Source organism: Dermochelys coriacea, chromosome 1 (genome assembly GCF_009764565.3).
Source record: "Dermochelys coriacea isolate rDerCor1 chromosome 1, rDerCor1.pri.v4, whole genome shotgun sequence".
Taxonomy (NCBI): domain Eukaryota; kingdom Metazoa; phylum Chordata; order Testudines; family Dermochelyidae; genus Dermochelys; species Dermochelys coriacea.
The window spans coordinates 141080882-141095994 of NC_050068.2; the positions used below are offsets into that span (position 1 = coordinate 141080882).

The following is a 15113-nucleotide window of genomic DNA, read 5'->3' on the forward strand; positions in this document are numbered from 1 at the left end:
AAATAATTGGTGATTGCAAAAATCAATGTGTGATCTGACATAATGGATGAACAAGCTAAATAATATGAATATTTTGAGCATCTTGCATTGCACTTAATTTCTTGGCAGCATCAATTTGGTTACCAGTTTTGCAGTAAGTCTCTGTTCTCATGCACCCAAGAGTAAATTCATTGAAGTGAAAGGGAAATAACATACAGATGTATTTCACTTCTGTACTAGACTAATGAAGGACAACATCAATGCTCCACTTCTTTATTTTTCCTTCTTATCCTTCCAGTAGCAGCATGCTATAGGTAGCATTGTACTATGTGTATTTACTTCAAGGATTTGGAAATTTCATATACCAGTTAGAAAATTTTCTTGTAAAAATAACAAATTAAGAATTTTAATCATGATCCTTTAAAGTTAGGAGAAAACATAGTTATTAATGTTTAAAAGCAGAGACAGACTTTAGGGATGTAAAATATGTTAAAACAAATAGCTTTCTAAACACACAGACTAAGATTTTCAAGTTTCAGAGTAGCAACCATGTTAGTCTGTCTTCGCAAAAAGAAAAGGAGTACTTGTGGCACCTTAGAGACTAACAAATTTATTTGAGCATAAGCTTTCGTGAGCTACAGCTCACTTCATCAGATGCATTTGGTGGAAAATACAGAGGGGAGATTTATATACACACACAGAGAACATGAAACAATGGGTTTTATCATACACACTGTAAGGAGAGTGATCACTTAAGATGAGCCATCACCAGCAGCAGGGGGGGAGGGAGGAAAACATATTGTTAATCTATCCAACTATACTCTTAACCCAGCAGAAGAATCTGTCCTATCTCGGGGCCTCTCCTTTTGCCCCTCCACCCCCACGAACATGATACAGTTCTGTGGTGACCTAGAATCCTATTTTCGACGTCTCCGACTCAAGGAATATTTCCAACACACCTCTGAACAACATATTAACCCACAGAGACCTTCCTACCAACACTACAAAAAGAAGGATTCTGGGTGGACTCCTCCTGAAGGTCGAAACAGCAGCCTGGACTTCTACATAGAGTGCTTCCGCCGACGTGCACGAGCGGAAATTGTGGAAAAGCAGCATCACTTGCCCCGTAACCTCAGCTGTGCAGAACACAATGCCATCCACAGCCTCAGAAACAACTCTGATGTCATAATCAAAAAGGCTGACAAAGGAGGTGCTGTCGTCATCATGAATAGGTCGGAGTATGAACAAGAGGCTACTAGGCAGCTCTCCAACACCACTTTCTACAAGCCATTACCCTCTGATCCCACTGAGAGTTACTAAAAGAAACTACAGCATTTGCTCAAGAAACTCCCTGAAAAAGCACAAGAACAAATCCACACAGACACACCCCGAGAACCCCGACCTGGGGTATTCTATCTGCTACCCAAGATCCATAAACCTGGAAATCCTGGACGCCCCATCATCTCAGGCATTGGCACCCTGACAGCAGGATTGTCTGGCTATGTAGACTCCCCCCTCAGGCCCTACGTTACCAGCACTCCCAGCTATCTTCGAGATACCACTGACTTCCTGAGGATACTACAATCCATTGGTGATCTTCCTAAAAACACCATCCTAGCCACTATGGATGTAGAAGCCCTCTACACCAACATTCCACACAAAGATGGACTACAAGCCATCAGGAACACTATCCCCAATAATGTCACGGCTAACCTGGTGGCTGAACTTTGTGACTTTGTCCTCACCCATAACTATTTCACATTTGGGGACAATGTATACCTTCAAATCAGCGGCACTGCGATGGGTACCCGCATGGCCCCACAGTATGCCAACATTTTTATGGCTGCGTTAGAACAACGCTTCCTCAGCTCTCGTCCCCTAATGCCCCTACTCTACTTGCGCTACATTGATGACATCTTCATCATCTGGACCCATGGAAAAGAAGCCCTTGAGGAATTCCACCAGGATTTCAACAATTTCCATCCCACCATCAACCTCAGCCTGGACCAGTCCACACAAGAGATCCACTTCCTGGACACTACGGTGCTAATAAGTGATGGTCACATAAACACCACCCTATATCGGAAACCTACTGACCGCTATTCCTACCTACATGCCTCTAGCTTTCATCCAGATCATACCACACGATCCATTGTCTACAGCCAAGCTCTACGATATAACCGCATTTGCTCCAACCCCTCAGGCAGAGACAAACACCTACAAGATCTCTATCATGCATTCCTACAACTACAATACCCACCTGCTGAAGTGAAGAAACAGATTGACAGAGCCAGAAGAGTACCCAGAAGTCACCTACTACAGGACAGGCCCAACAAAGAAAATAACAGAACGCCACGAGCCATCAACTTCAGCCCCCAACTAAAACCTCTCCAAGGCATCATCAAGGATCTACAACCCATCCTGAAGGACGACCCATCACTCTCACAGATCTTGGGAGACAGGCCAGTCCTTGCTTACAGACAGCCCCCCAATCTGAAGCAAATATTCACCAGCAACCACACACCACACAACAGAATCACTAACCCAGGAACCTATCCTTGCAACAAAGCCCGTTGCCAACTCTGCCCACATATCTATTCAGGGGACACCATCATAGGGCCTAATCACATCAGCCACACTATCAGAGGCTCGTTCACCTGCGCATCTACCAATGTGATATATGCCATCATGTGCCATCAATGCCCCTCTGCCATGTACATTGGTCAAACTGGACAGTCTCTACGTAAAAGAATAAATGGACACAAATCAAACGTCAAGAATTATAACATTCAAAAAGCAATTGGAGAACACTTCAGTCTCTCTGGTCACTTGATTACAGACCTAAGAGTGGCTATCCTTCAACAAAAAAGCTTCAAAAACAGACTCCAACGAGAGACTGCGGAATTGGAATTAATTTGCAAACTGGATACAATTAACTTAGGCTTGAATAGAGACTGGGAATGGATGAGTCATTACACAAAGTAAAACTATTTCCCCATGTTATTTCTCCCCCCCACCCCACCCTCCACTGTTCCTCAGATGTTCTTGTTAACTGCTGGAAATAGCCTACCTTGCTTGTCACCATGAAAGGTTTTCTTCCTTCCCCCCCGCTGCTGGTGATGGCTCATCTTAAGTGATCACTCTCCTTACAGTGCGTATGATAAAACCCATTGTTTCATGTTGTCTGTGTGTGTATATAAATCTTCCCTCTGTATTTTCCACCAAATGCATCTGATGAAGTGAGCTGTAGCTCACGAAAGCTTATGCTCAAATAAATTTGTTAGTCTCTAAGGTGCCACAAGTACTCCTTTTCTTTTTAAGATTTTCAAGTGACTTGTGATTTTGGGTACCTCAGCTTTTGGGAGGTCAATCTGAGACATCTTAACGGGGCCTGATTTTTTTAAATTTATTTATTTTTTAGAATACACTGAGGACTTGCTCTCTGAAAATCAGATGCCTTTAAGGTGCCCCATACTAGCTATCTAAAATCTATCATTAGTCACTTTTGAAAAGCTTACTCAAGTTGTATACCATAACAACATTCCTTTTTTCAAAAGCTACATAAAACAAATTATTCCAAAAAATTCTACTAAGTATTTAGAAGAAAAGGACAATTAGTCTTTTCACACTCATCAAGTGCCATATTTCACAATATTTGCTATGTACAGTAATATAAATGGGAAAATTTATTTTTGGACTGATGGTCAAGTATAATAGCTAGAGTTCATTAATTAATTTATTGTAATTTAAATTGATGAAATTATTTAGAATAAAATTTCAAAAGCTGTGGTGTTTAAATTAACTAGCCTTTTACATTTATTTTATAGCATTATAAAGAGTAGAAGCCTAAACTGAACCCTGTTATGCTTGCATCTGCCTGAAGTAGTAATATTTTAATGGTGTTTACAGTAATATTAATAGTATAGTATTAGCATTTTTAAAGAGTAATGGTATGACAACATATATTTAGTAGAGTTTACAGTAATTATGAAGCATAAGATGTGCAGTTATATTATGTTACTATGGGTAAGACTATACGAGATAGAAGCTAGGTCCTTTTAACCCTTTAACCTCTAAGGAAATATATCAGTGTTCAGTTATAATTAGTTTAAAAATCACAATGAGATTAAACTGTGTGTTTAGGATGGAGTAGCAGTAGTTTATTCATTCTAAAAGCTGAAATGGTACATATCCATTTTAGTGTACCATAATAAGTATTATTTTTAAGTGGCATGTTTTCTAATACTGTAATTTAAATTTTGACAGTTTTACAGAGTTAATCTTCTAAAATATATACATACAAACCTATTATGTTATTATTAAGAAGGGAACATTACCTCTTGAATACTGTACCTCAATTTTATTGTAATGATTTTACTGGTTACCAGGTGGGGTGGCAGTTGAAAAATTTGGTGAATGCACTACGAGAGGATCCGAGTGGTGTTATCTTAACTTTGAAAAAGCGACCTCAGAGCATGCTTACCTCAGCACCAGCTTTACTGAAAAATATGAGATGGAAGCCCCTTGCTCTGCAGGTAATGAAGCTTAATCATAAGTCATACACCATCATTTTAACTATAGATTATCTCAGTGATGTTTTATTGTGCTTCATCTCAGCAGCATATGGATTTAATCTTGTATGCTTTGAAAACTTGTTTGTGAAATGATATCTGCACAGCTTGTACTCATAGGCTCAGTTGAAATTAAATCCATTAGTTAGACCTCTTAAAATGAAAAGACAATCCATAAGATCTTTTGTGGTTTGGAAGTATTTAAAAATGATCCCAGATAACTGCAGGGTAATTCTTCTAATGTACATGAATTGTTTGAGGGTTCCCACTCATTTTTCTATGCATAGTTAGGAAGCTGTTAAATTATAGTTTAGATTCTTTTTAAGGTTACATTGCAGCATATTTTATAAATAGAGAAAAAAAATTATTTGTTTTCAATTTAGCCAAGTACTTAATCAAATTCACAACTTTAAGCATGTGCCTAAATATTTTGTGGATCAGGACCTTAGACAAGTGCATGACTTTACTCCACTCAGTAGTCCCACTGAAGTTTGCTCATGTGAGCAAAGGTATGTCTAAAATATTTGTAAGGATCAGTTCCTTAATACTTAAAATATGTGCAGGTCTACAGAAGGTCTAAGTTGACCCTTTATTTTTCTTGTTTTTTTAATAAAACTACAGTATGCCAAAAATGGAAATAGTTTAGTCAAAAATTTGGCATTTTACTTTAGTATAAAACATCACTGTGATAGCTTTATTTCCTAATAATTAAATTTTAGAAAGTCCAGAATAATCTATGTCCAGATTGATTAAACCATTTTACCAATTGGTGAAAGCTGAAAAATAACGTATTTCCTCTTCGCTTCAGTTGGGACATAATCTAGGAAGAAGGAAGAACTTTATTTTCCTTGCATAAAAATTGCATTCTTAAGAGAGATTATTATCCTATTTTAAACATAGTCTAATTTAAAAATTAATACTGTTCATTGGAATAAAAAATCATATTGTGAGGGAAAATTAAATATGGAAATGCTACTGCTGATAGCGGATTTCTTTGCCATTTAAAATGCTAACAGGCTTATAAAAGCAACTAATACCATTCATTGCTTCCTTTCCTCAACTCCTCCCCCATGGTAAAATATACCATTGTCTTTCAACTTGAATAGCTGTTAAAAAGATTAAGTTGTCTTAGTATTTAAAACATGAAGTACTCACTGGAAATGTGGCATTAAGTTTCAACCAATAAATAGCTTATCAGCATCTGAGTATATAACTGAAAATATGTATGCATGCTAATGGGCATATGAATGTACTTACTTGAACGTTGTGATTTTATCGATGCTGACAATATAACCATGAGTGAAAAGTAGACATCATTGCTTAAAATGAGACACTACCTTGTTTCCCCGTAGTATTTTTTGGTGACATTGTCTGTTCATTTCATTAAATATTTGTTCTGACTCTATTTAAGTGTCTGCCACTAGATTATTTCCACTAACGATCCCACAGCAGGATTTTATACAGGATACCAGTAGTGTAGACATATGAATATGCAGTTAAATCGAGAGAGGAGATAGGATACTCCAAAGGGACAGGTGGGGTGGGGAATCAGACGATGATGATGAGGATGAGGAAACAATTGTAATTTTCATAGTTCCTCACCACTCAGTGCTGCGGTGTCTCCCACAGGCCTGCGGCAGCCACTGGGGGAGCAGGCCATTGTCAGCACTGCCTCTCCCCACTAGCTGAACAGGCCAGTGACCTGGGCCAGGTCTGAGAAGAGGGGGAAGAGGCCCGGTCCCTGCACCAGGCCAGCCATGTGTGAAACACCTCTTGTGGCCTGCCATCCTTCCCATCTCTCTGGGATAGGACCAGGCCATCACCACGCCTTCTTTGAGAGTAGGACCAGCCCCCTAACCTCGAATGAGCAGCTGTGGCCTGATTGAGAACGTGGAAGTGTGGATGGTGACACAGCTTTGCCCCCCACTCCATGATTTTTTCTGAAATGATGGCCCTAATGAATGTGCATGCAAGCATGAGGCCTATAATTCACCCACTCCTCAAAGTCTTAATTTAATCGCTAGTTGAAAAAGGTTTGCACATGCACATGGCACTATATTGCAGATATGAAAATTCACTTCTCTCTTAATTTGTTCGATTTTGGTCTAGTTTACAATTTAGCATACTTAGAACGACAGAGCAGATACAGTTTTTAAAGTGAAATTTTAAAGATTTTTTTCTTACAATAATAGTATAGGAAATACTGGTAGTTTTGGGGGATATTTTGATTAATAGAAACTGAAATCCTATTAAAATATTATAAATACAGACCTGATGTGACATGGTGATATGTTATAGTCTTATTAGACATGACATTAAAAAAAAAGCCAAGAATCTTATTTTCGCATGTTTGTATATATATATATGTGTATATCTGCAGTACTTCATGGCTTTCTAAAGTGAGGGATAATTATTCTGTAAAAAGTTTCAACAATAAGTAAGACAAATTTCAGAATCTACATAATGCTAAGATCTGTCTTGTTAACTTAAACAAATTAGAGTGAAACAGAATACCAGTTGGCCCCAGATGAAATCAATTTTAGAGCTTAAATACTAAATCAGTATATAATAGCTATGGCAAATTTTGATTAATATAAAAGCAAAAAATGTGCCATACTCTCACAGCTGTTCAAAAGTATTAACTGATTAGCATCAGACATCTGCATCAATTATCCATACTACTTTGATCATATTTTCATTTCTCTACAAATCCTAATATCGCTGTCGAGGACACAGTTTACTCCAAAATTTACACTTTGCAATTAGAAATTGCTATTTTGTGTTTCCTAAGATCTGTATGTGCCAGTTTCACAGACAGCTGATATTTTGTTTAGTGGCAATGGGAAAAACTTACTATGGGGAGAGGGTGAAAAATGGATGTTAAAATAAATAGATAAAAGGAGCATTTCCATAGTGTCTTTTTTTAACCATAACATATTTGCTATATCAAGATGCCATGAAATAATTGAGAATGTTATAAGTGTGCAATCATCTCAAAACTAAAACTGTTCAACAATTTCAGTACATATAAGCAATAATAAAATCTATACCCTGAAATAAGATCTTGTGAAAGCAAAAAATATAAGATATATTAGTAGCAACAGGTATGGAGAGGAAGTACTAATTAGTTATTGACTTAGTGCCTGTAAATTAGTTTTTTATTTCACTTCTGCAAGAGGAGTGAGCAGAAGAAAAAGGCAAAATGTGATTTCAGAGATTAATCAAATCATATTGAGTTTTAGAGGGGAAAGTGGGACTTGGCAAAATGTAAGAAGCACTGGTTGTGAAACAGAGATTTAGTTTTTGCAAGCACCTGCATCAGCAAACATCTCTAATAGTTGTCATATCAAACTTGGAGGCATAAATGGTTCAGCAAATTAAATTAAGGGGCTCATTTACATTGGGATGTTGTAATTGAAACCTTTTAAATCACAGTTCCAACAGAGAATGAATAATATTGACACATTAGTCAGTAAACTGTCCTCTGCCTGCTTAATTGATAATTGTATGTACGAACATGAAAATTCGTCATTTGTAGCAAGATAAAAAATCAAAGATTTAATGGAGCAATATTAAGTATGCCAATAAGATGGGTGACTACTACATAAAGTACTCCAACATCAGCACTGTGTAAGTGCTACTAATGACTCTGTCGTATATGAATCATTTCGATGCAGGAGATGACAGGGGTTGTGAGAGTTTTAAGCTTTTTTTTTTTTTTTTAATATGTCCTGGTAACATTCTTAACCACCTGTTGTCCACTGAAAAACTTTTCTCCTCCTGTAGTGCTCTAAACTTGTAATACATCAACCAAAAGTTCATGGTCTGTAGATGTGAAAAGGGCTTGTTGGTAGTGCCAGTTGGCAAATCTGAAAAACTATGAGTCCCACAAGCATATTTTTGTGAATGAAATATGTTTATTTTCCACAACTTGTTCCTGTTGTAAGTGTCTTGCCATTGATAATGCACAAATGAAACTGTCTGTTGACTCCTTCATTTGATTTCCTTCTTTTAGTAGAAATTGACTCATTTGTTTTTTCACAATTATTATAAGCTGAAAATATCTCTGAGAAGTAAAAAAGTAAAATAAAATAAAAAAGCCAAATCTCTGAGGCATGCTAGAAACCAGAGTGAAAAAATATGACTCAGCATACAGAATAACGCTGACTAGAATATGGCTTTATATATTGCACAACATCATATAATGAGGTCCCAGCCTGTGTACATGCATGTGCATAGATTGAAGTATAATGTCCATCCGAAGAGGAAAAAACATCTATTTTGTTCTATACCTGTTTAACAAATGAATTTTTTGACAGCAAAGGACACCTGAAGGCTCTCTGTTTAAACCTCCATAAATTAATATTTTCCACCTTTTTGTGGCTTATCAAAGTTCTATGTTTTATACATTTTTATCATGTCATAATTTGTGAATTACGGGGATTTTCAATGTATATTTTTTATAAAACTTGAATTAGGCAGCTATGATATTGGGACTTTTTAAAGATGTGTTTTGCAGTTAGAAAAATAATTATTATGTGATCATATAATAAATGCTAACATGTCATGAATGCAACCATGAATCTTACTAGATTTGTTTTTCCCACTCCCTTTCCATTGTTACTGTTGTTCATTGTGTGGAGTCTAAAATGACATTCCAGATCATAATGATCATATTTTTGACAATCATTAGACTTAATGATATGTGTTAGGTATGGAGTTTTATCTTCAAGCTATGATTTTCATTTCTGCCACAATCTGAGATAGTTGTATAGTTCTCTGATAAAGTATTCAAACTTTGTCTGTCCTTAGAACAATCCTTCTGAGATTTAGCGTGTTTGCTGTACCTCATACCTTCTGTTTCAGTCTACACTCTTCTTCCTGACCTCTCCGTTTCTATTATTTCTGGGGATTCCCTGATAGTGGCTCCCCACAGTACAATTTGATCATTCCAAGGTATACTTTTGTCCTCTGAGGTGAAAGTTAATAAAGAAGAAGATTTTTGAGCTCATTGTATTTAAAATAGGCAGCAGCAGGGGCTGTAACTGCCACATGCGGTTTCGGGATAAGCTACAAAGCCTACCTCTAGCCCCTGGTATGTGCTTGTGCTTTTGGCCAAAAGGACTTTGAACTAACCTGCTGAAGACTCCTGATCCAGACTGGACTCTTCCACAAGCTCATAGCGGGACTAGAGAAGCAGGGGGTGATGTTTCTGGACGGTTCAGCTAAGCTATGAGGGCCCTGTGCACACCATTGGTGTCAATGGAAAGACTCTCCTTGATTTCAGTGAGCTTTGGATCAGGTCCAAATGGGTAGTCAGCATCCAGACTTTAGAATGTTTGTCAAGAGTTGACCAGAATTTTCCTGACCACTCTGATATCTGGTGGAGTTCTATAGGGAATCAGTCCTGGGTCTGGTGGTATTCAATATTTTCATAAATGACTTGGATAATGGAATGGAAAGTTTTCGTATAAAAATTGCAGATGACACCAAGGTGGGAGGGGTTGTAAGCACTTTGGAGAACCTGATTAGAATCCAAAATGACCTTGACAAATTGGAAAATTGATCTGAAATCAACAAGATGATTAAAGACAAGTGCAAAATACAGTCAGATGCACAACTACAAAATGGGAAATAACTAGCTAGCTAATAGTATTGCTGAAAAGGATCTCTGGTTCACAGGGGATCATAAATTGAATGAGTCAACAATGTGATGCAATTGTGAAAAAGGCTTATATCATTCTGGGGTGTATTAATAGGAGTGTCGTATGCACGACATGGAAGGTAACTGTCCTATTCTACTCAACACTGGTGAGACCTCATCTGGAGTAATATGTCCAGTTCTGGTTGCCACACTTTAGGAAATATGTGGACAAATTGGGAGAGAGCCCAAAAGAGAGCAACAAAAGTGATAAAAGGTTTAGAAACCTGATCTGTAAGGAAAGGTTTTTAAAAATTGGACCTGTTTAGTCTTGAGAAAAGAAGAGTGAGGGGAACCTGAAAACAGTCTTCAGATATGTTAAGGGCTGTTATAAAGAGGATTGGAATCAATTGTTCTCAGTGTTCCCTGAAGGCAGGACAAGAAGTAATGGGCTTAATCTGCAGCAAAGGCGATATGGTTAGATATTAGGAAAAACTTCAAACTGTAAAGGTAGTTGGACATTGGAATAGGCTTCCAGGGGAGGTTGGGAAATCCCGATCACTGGAGATTTTAAAGAAAAGGTTGGACAAGCACCTGTCAGGAATAGTCTAGGTTTACTTGGTCTTGCCTCATCACAAGGGACTAGATTTGATGGCTTCTCAAGTCCCTTCCAGTCCTACATTTCTATGATTTATGATTCTGTGTTAATCCATTATTAGTCATCACCATTTTGATCTAGAGTATTTGGATGACTGATTGTGTTCATTTTTAAATAATGTATTGTACTACTCTGTGCACTACTAAGGCTGTTGGTAAAGGATTTTTAGTTGCTCATCATGCAAGGTTCTGAGGCTTCAGAACTTCATTTGTGGTTACATATTCACTTTTGCTGTACTCAACTCTCCAGCTTCTTTGCTGAAAGAAAAGACATCTTGAAGTCATTGTGGATAGTTCTCTGAAAACATCTTCTCAAGGTGCAATGGCAGTCAAAACAGCTAACAATGTTAGGAACCATTAGAAAAGGGATAGATAAAAAGACAGAGAATATCATCATGCCACTATTTAAATCTATGGTATGCCCACACCTTGAATACTGAATAAAGTTCTGGTCACCCCAACTCAAAAAAGATATCTTCTAATTGGAAAAGGTGCAGAGAAGGGCAACAGAAATGATTAAGGGTATGGAACAGCTTCTGAATGAGGAGAGACTAAAAAGACTGGGACTTCTCAGCTTGGAAAAGAGACGACTAAGGGGGGATATGATAGAGTTGTATAAAATCGTGACTTGTGTGGAGAAATTGAATAAGGAAGTATTATTTGCTCCTTCACATAACTAATGAACCAGGGATCACCCAGCCAGCAGCTTTAAAACAAACAAAAGGAAGTATTTCTTCACACAACACATAGTCAACGTGTGGAACTCGTTGCCAGGGAATGTTGTGAAGGCGAAAAGTTTAATGGAGTTCAAAAAAGAACTAGATAAGTTCATGGAGGATAGGTCCATCAATAGTCATATCAATAGTCATTAGCCAAATGGTCAGGGATGCAATCCCATGCTGTGGGTGTCCCAAAGCTCTGATTACCAGAAGCTGGGAATGGATGACAGGGGATGGATAATTCAATGATTGCCTGTTCTGTTCATTCCTTCTGACCATTGACCACTATTGGAAAACAGGATGCTGGGCTACATGGACCATTGGTCTGACCTCGTGTGGCCGTTCTTATGTTCTTTAAGTTTTTCCTTATTTGAGGTTGGAGAGGAAATTCTACTTTGATTATTTATCATTCTCCCCTTCCCCCCCATCCAACTTTGTTAATTTGTTTATATTGCCTCTGCATTCCTCTAGTGATAACATTTGTTCTGTTTTTGTCAGTGATTTGTGATTAAATTCATGAAATTATAGTTTTAATCATTAAATTTAAATAAACCCCTGTAATCTGTAGGATATTTAGTTCCTGGTTGTCTTTTAACTACATAGGAGCTTGGCACTCTCTCTAGTGTTGTTTAAATGGATTATGACCAGATTTCCTACAAAGAATTTTTTATACAATGTTTCATTACCTCTTCATTTCTTAGTTGCTTGCTGAAATAGACTGAAATGTGTAAACAATGTAGTTTCTTGGGAATGTTTTATTCAATAAATTATTTCTTATGACCAAAACACAATTGTTTACTGTTGAAGACACCGTAAAAAAATATTACTACCAAAAACTGTGTGTTGGTTTAACTTGTATTTTTAAAAGTTCTATACCTTACTTCTAGAGTTTGTTTATTACTACTTGACTACTATGATTCTCTGTGTTTACATGTGTTCGTGTGTGGACACACACACAGTATCACCATTTCTCTAACTATCCTCACTTTGAACTTCACTATTAGACCAAGGCATACAATTGGTAACGTGTTTGATCTCTGGAGATGGAAGGATTTTAATAGTGTTACTAGGTGAGCACTCCCTTCCAGTCTACAAAATGGCACTGATTGCCGCATTGCAAGTTCCAGGCAATGATAGAGAAATAATTAGGTGAAAATGGCAGTCCCAGATACAACCAAAGTTGAAATATTTGGAGGGAGTATAGTGTATTTCACCATTGGTTATGTCTGGCACTAGCGTGTGTATGTGTGTGCATGAAATGTTTTGAGTAAGCTGCCTCAGCTTGTCTTAATGCATCCTTTATCATAAGGATCTTAGTGACAAGATCACTTCTGATAACAGAAGGAAGCTGTGAAAAAGATTTTGCTTTCTTCTAGATTCTGCAAGTCCTATTGTGCAGGAAACAATGTACATCATTGCAGTTTTTCCTTACCTTCATTTCAAGGATGTTGTGAAGCTTTATTTATTTATGTTTGTAAAATGCTTTGAGATTCTCTGTGGTTGAACGTAGCGGGGAGAGAGAGAGTGGATGAAAGTATTTGTACTCTGAAAGACTCTGCCCACAATCAAAGCTCTACTCACTTGTATCGCTAATATGTTATGCCATTCATTTAGTCCTCCTCCTTTGTTGCGTGCTTGGATCTCTATCCACAATTCTGATGTTTATACACTGAACATTCTGAGAATTGTCAGAATTAGGCCTCAAGTTTAACATCCCACTGAGCTACAATGTGAGAGCAGCTCATACCTAAAAGCTCTTGTTCCAAGCTATTTTCAGGCTCTGTTTTTCATCCCATTATCAGCTGCTTTTACTTCTCATTTGGAAGGTTATCTTCACAGCCATAAGGACCTTAAGTCTTTAATTGTTTTTTTTTAATGAAAGTTGAGCTTCTATAGCACAAGATGGCAGCCACCACAAAGAAGTACCAGCTTGCCGAGCTACTGCCAGGTGGCCCAATTTGAATACATTTTTAAAGGGTTTGTTGTTGTCAAACAGTGACAAATATCTGGCAGGGACAATTTGTTTCACTTTTCCATTCCTTTTGTTTAAAAGTGGGCTTCTACTTCTATGCACACTGCCAGGTTTTTCTTCTGTTCTGCTTTTATGGAATAAGCTGAACAGGTGAATTTTACAGCCTGACCCAAAGGTGGCAAGGGTAGGACACTTTCAGATATATTATGGAACACTACTCCCAAGCTTTGTGCTTGATGTTGTAGACTCTACTTACAGTTCTTGACCTTCTAAAAAAAACCATGTCATCTTGGGGGATCTAGACAAGCTACTGTCCAGCAAGACACTAGAGTTGCTCAGATCCCTGGAGAATTCACTCAAAAAGTAACTCTGATACCATAGCCCAAGTTCAGCTGCCCAACATGGAAACCAAGGGTTTCCCTCAAGTTATCTTCAGGCCCCCAACCCCAGTCAGCAGGATGTATGCACACACACACACACACACACACACACACACACACACACACACACACACACACACACACACACACACACACACACACACACACACACACACCTACCTCTCTGATGGACTGAAAATAATATTTTCTAAGACAAGATCAGAGTTTCCACTGGCTTACCTGAACAGGGAAGAGATTGAAATCTCTCATTTTTAAAGACTCATGAACCCATCAAATATTCAGAGTCCATTATCAGAACTATTCTGAACAGCAAACCAACTAATAAACCTGGATTGCCTTAACCAAATCTTGGACTCATTTACCACCTGCTATGAAGCTGCAGGACTGCCAGTTTGCAACCAAATAGCTTTATCAGAAGCTGGATCTGTCTCACAAACATATATAAGGCCTGGAGCGTCATCTAGACCAACACACAGGGAAACTCTTAGCCAGTTCCTCCCTGCACCTGCAGCCTAGTTAATCAAGGCCACTGAGGTGCTAACCGGCAGTGGCCTGGAGGGAAAGTTTACTCCCCATCACACTCAGTAAGCCTGAAAAGGCACTTCCCGTATTGAGCATCCATTAGAAAGGAAATAAAATACTTTGCTTTAGTAGATGGTTCAGGGATTCAGAGTTAGTTTTCATGGCTGAAATCTTCAGTGATGAGATTTCTGTTGCCTTACGTCAGAAGGGGTTTTTAAAATTCCTGAAACGGATTTCAGGCTCATGCTTGTTTTTAATACTCATATGGTCTTTCATCTGTTCCTTCCTCTGTATGTCTTTCTCTCCCTGCCCACCCTCCCCCAAATGGAGGCTGTAGTTTGTTTTTGTTATTTTTTTTACATATTCAAACTGTGAGGGACTCACATTTATTCTAGTGGTTTAAGAATAACTAACTAGCAATAAAATTAGCCAACGCTTCAATTTGTCATTGTCTAAAGGTAAAAATCACTAAGAGTTAGCAGGACAGGATTTAAAAGTAATCATCAAGTTAATATTCCAAAAATGTATTGCAAGATTAATATTGTACCAACAAAAATTCCAGAATGAAGTCTAACACAATACCATCCCCAAATAACATTTTGAAGATAATCCTGTGGCACAGGATTTCCATTCATGTTTGTAAGATGTTTC

General features: G+C 37.8%; 1 protein-coding gene across 9 annotated transcripts in view; it reads left to right on the forward strand.

Annotated features, from left to right (window-relative positions):
* The window catches only part of CNKSR2 (connector enhancer of kinase suppressor of Ras 2), a 384996-nt gene that overhangs the window by 213113 nt on the left and 156770 nt on the right, over nt 1-15113 (forward strand). For 5 of the 9 annotated variants that reach the window (XM_043504745.1, XM_038375840.2, XM_043504740.1 and 2 more), the window contains one exon: nt 4368-4514. The exons of the other annotated variants lie outside the window; for them this stretch is intronic. In XM_043504745.1, the coding sequence (XP_043360680.1) occupies nt 4368-4514 (147 nt within the window). The remainder of the gene's footprint in view (nt 1-4367; nt 4515-15113) is intronic. 9 annotated transcript variants of the gene reach the window in all.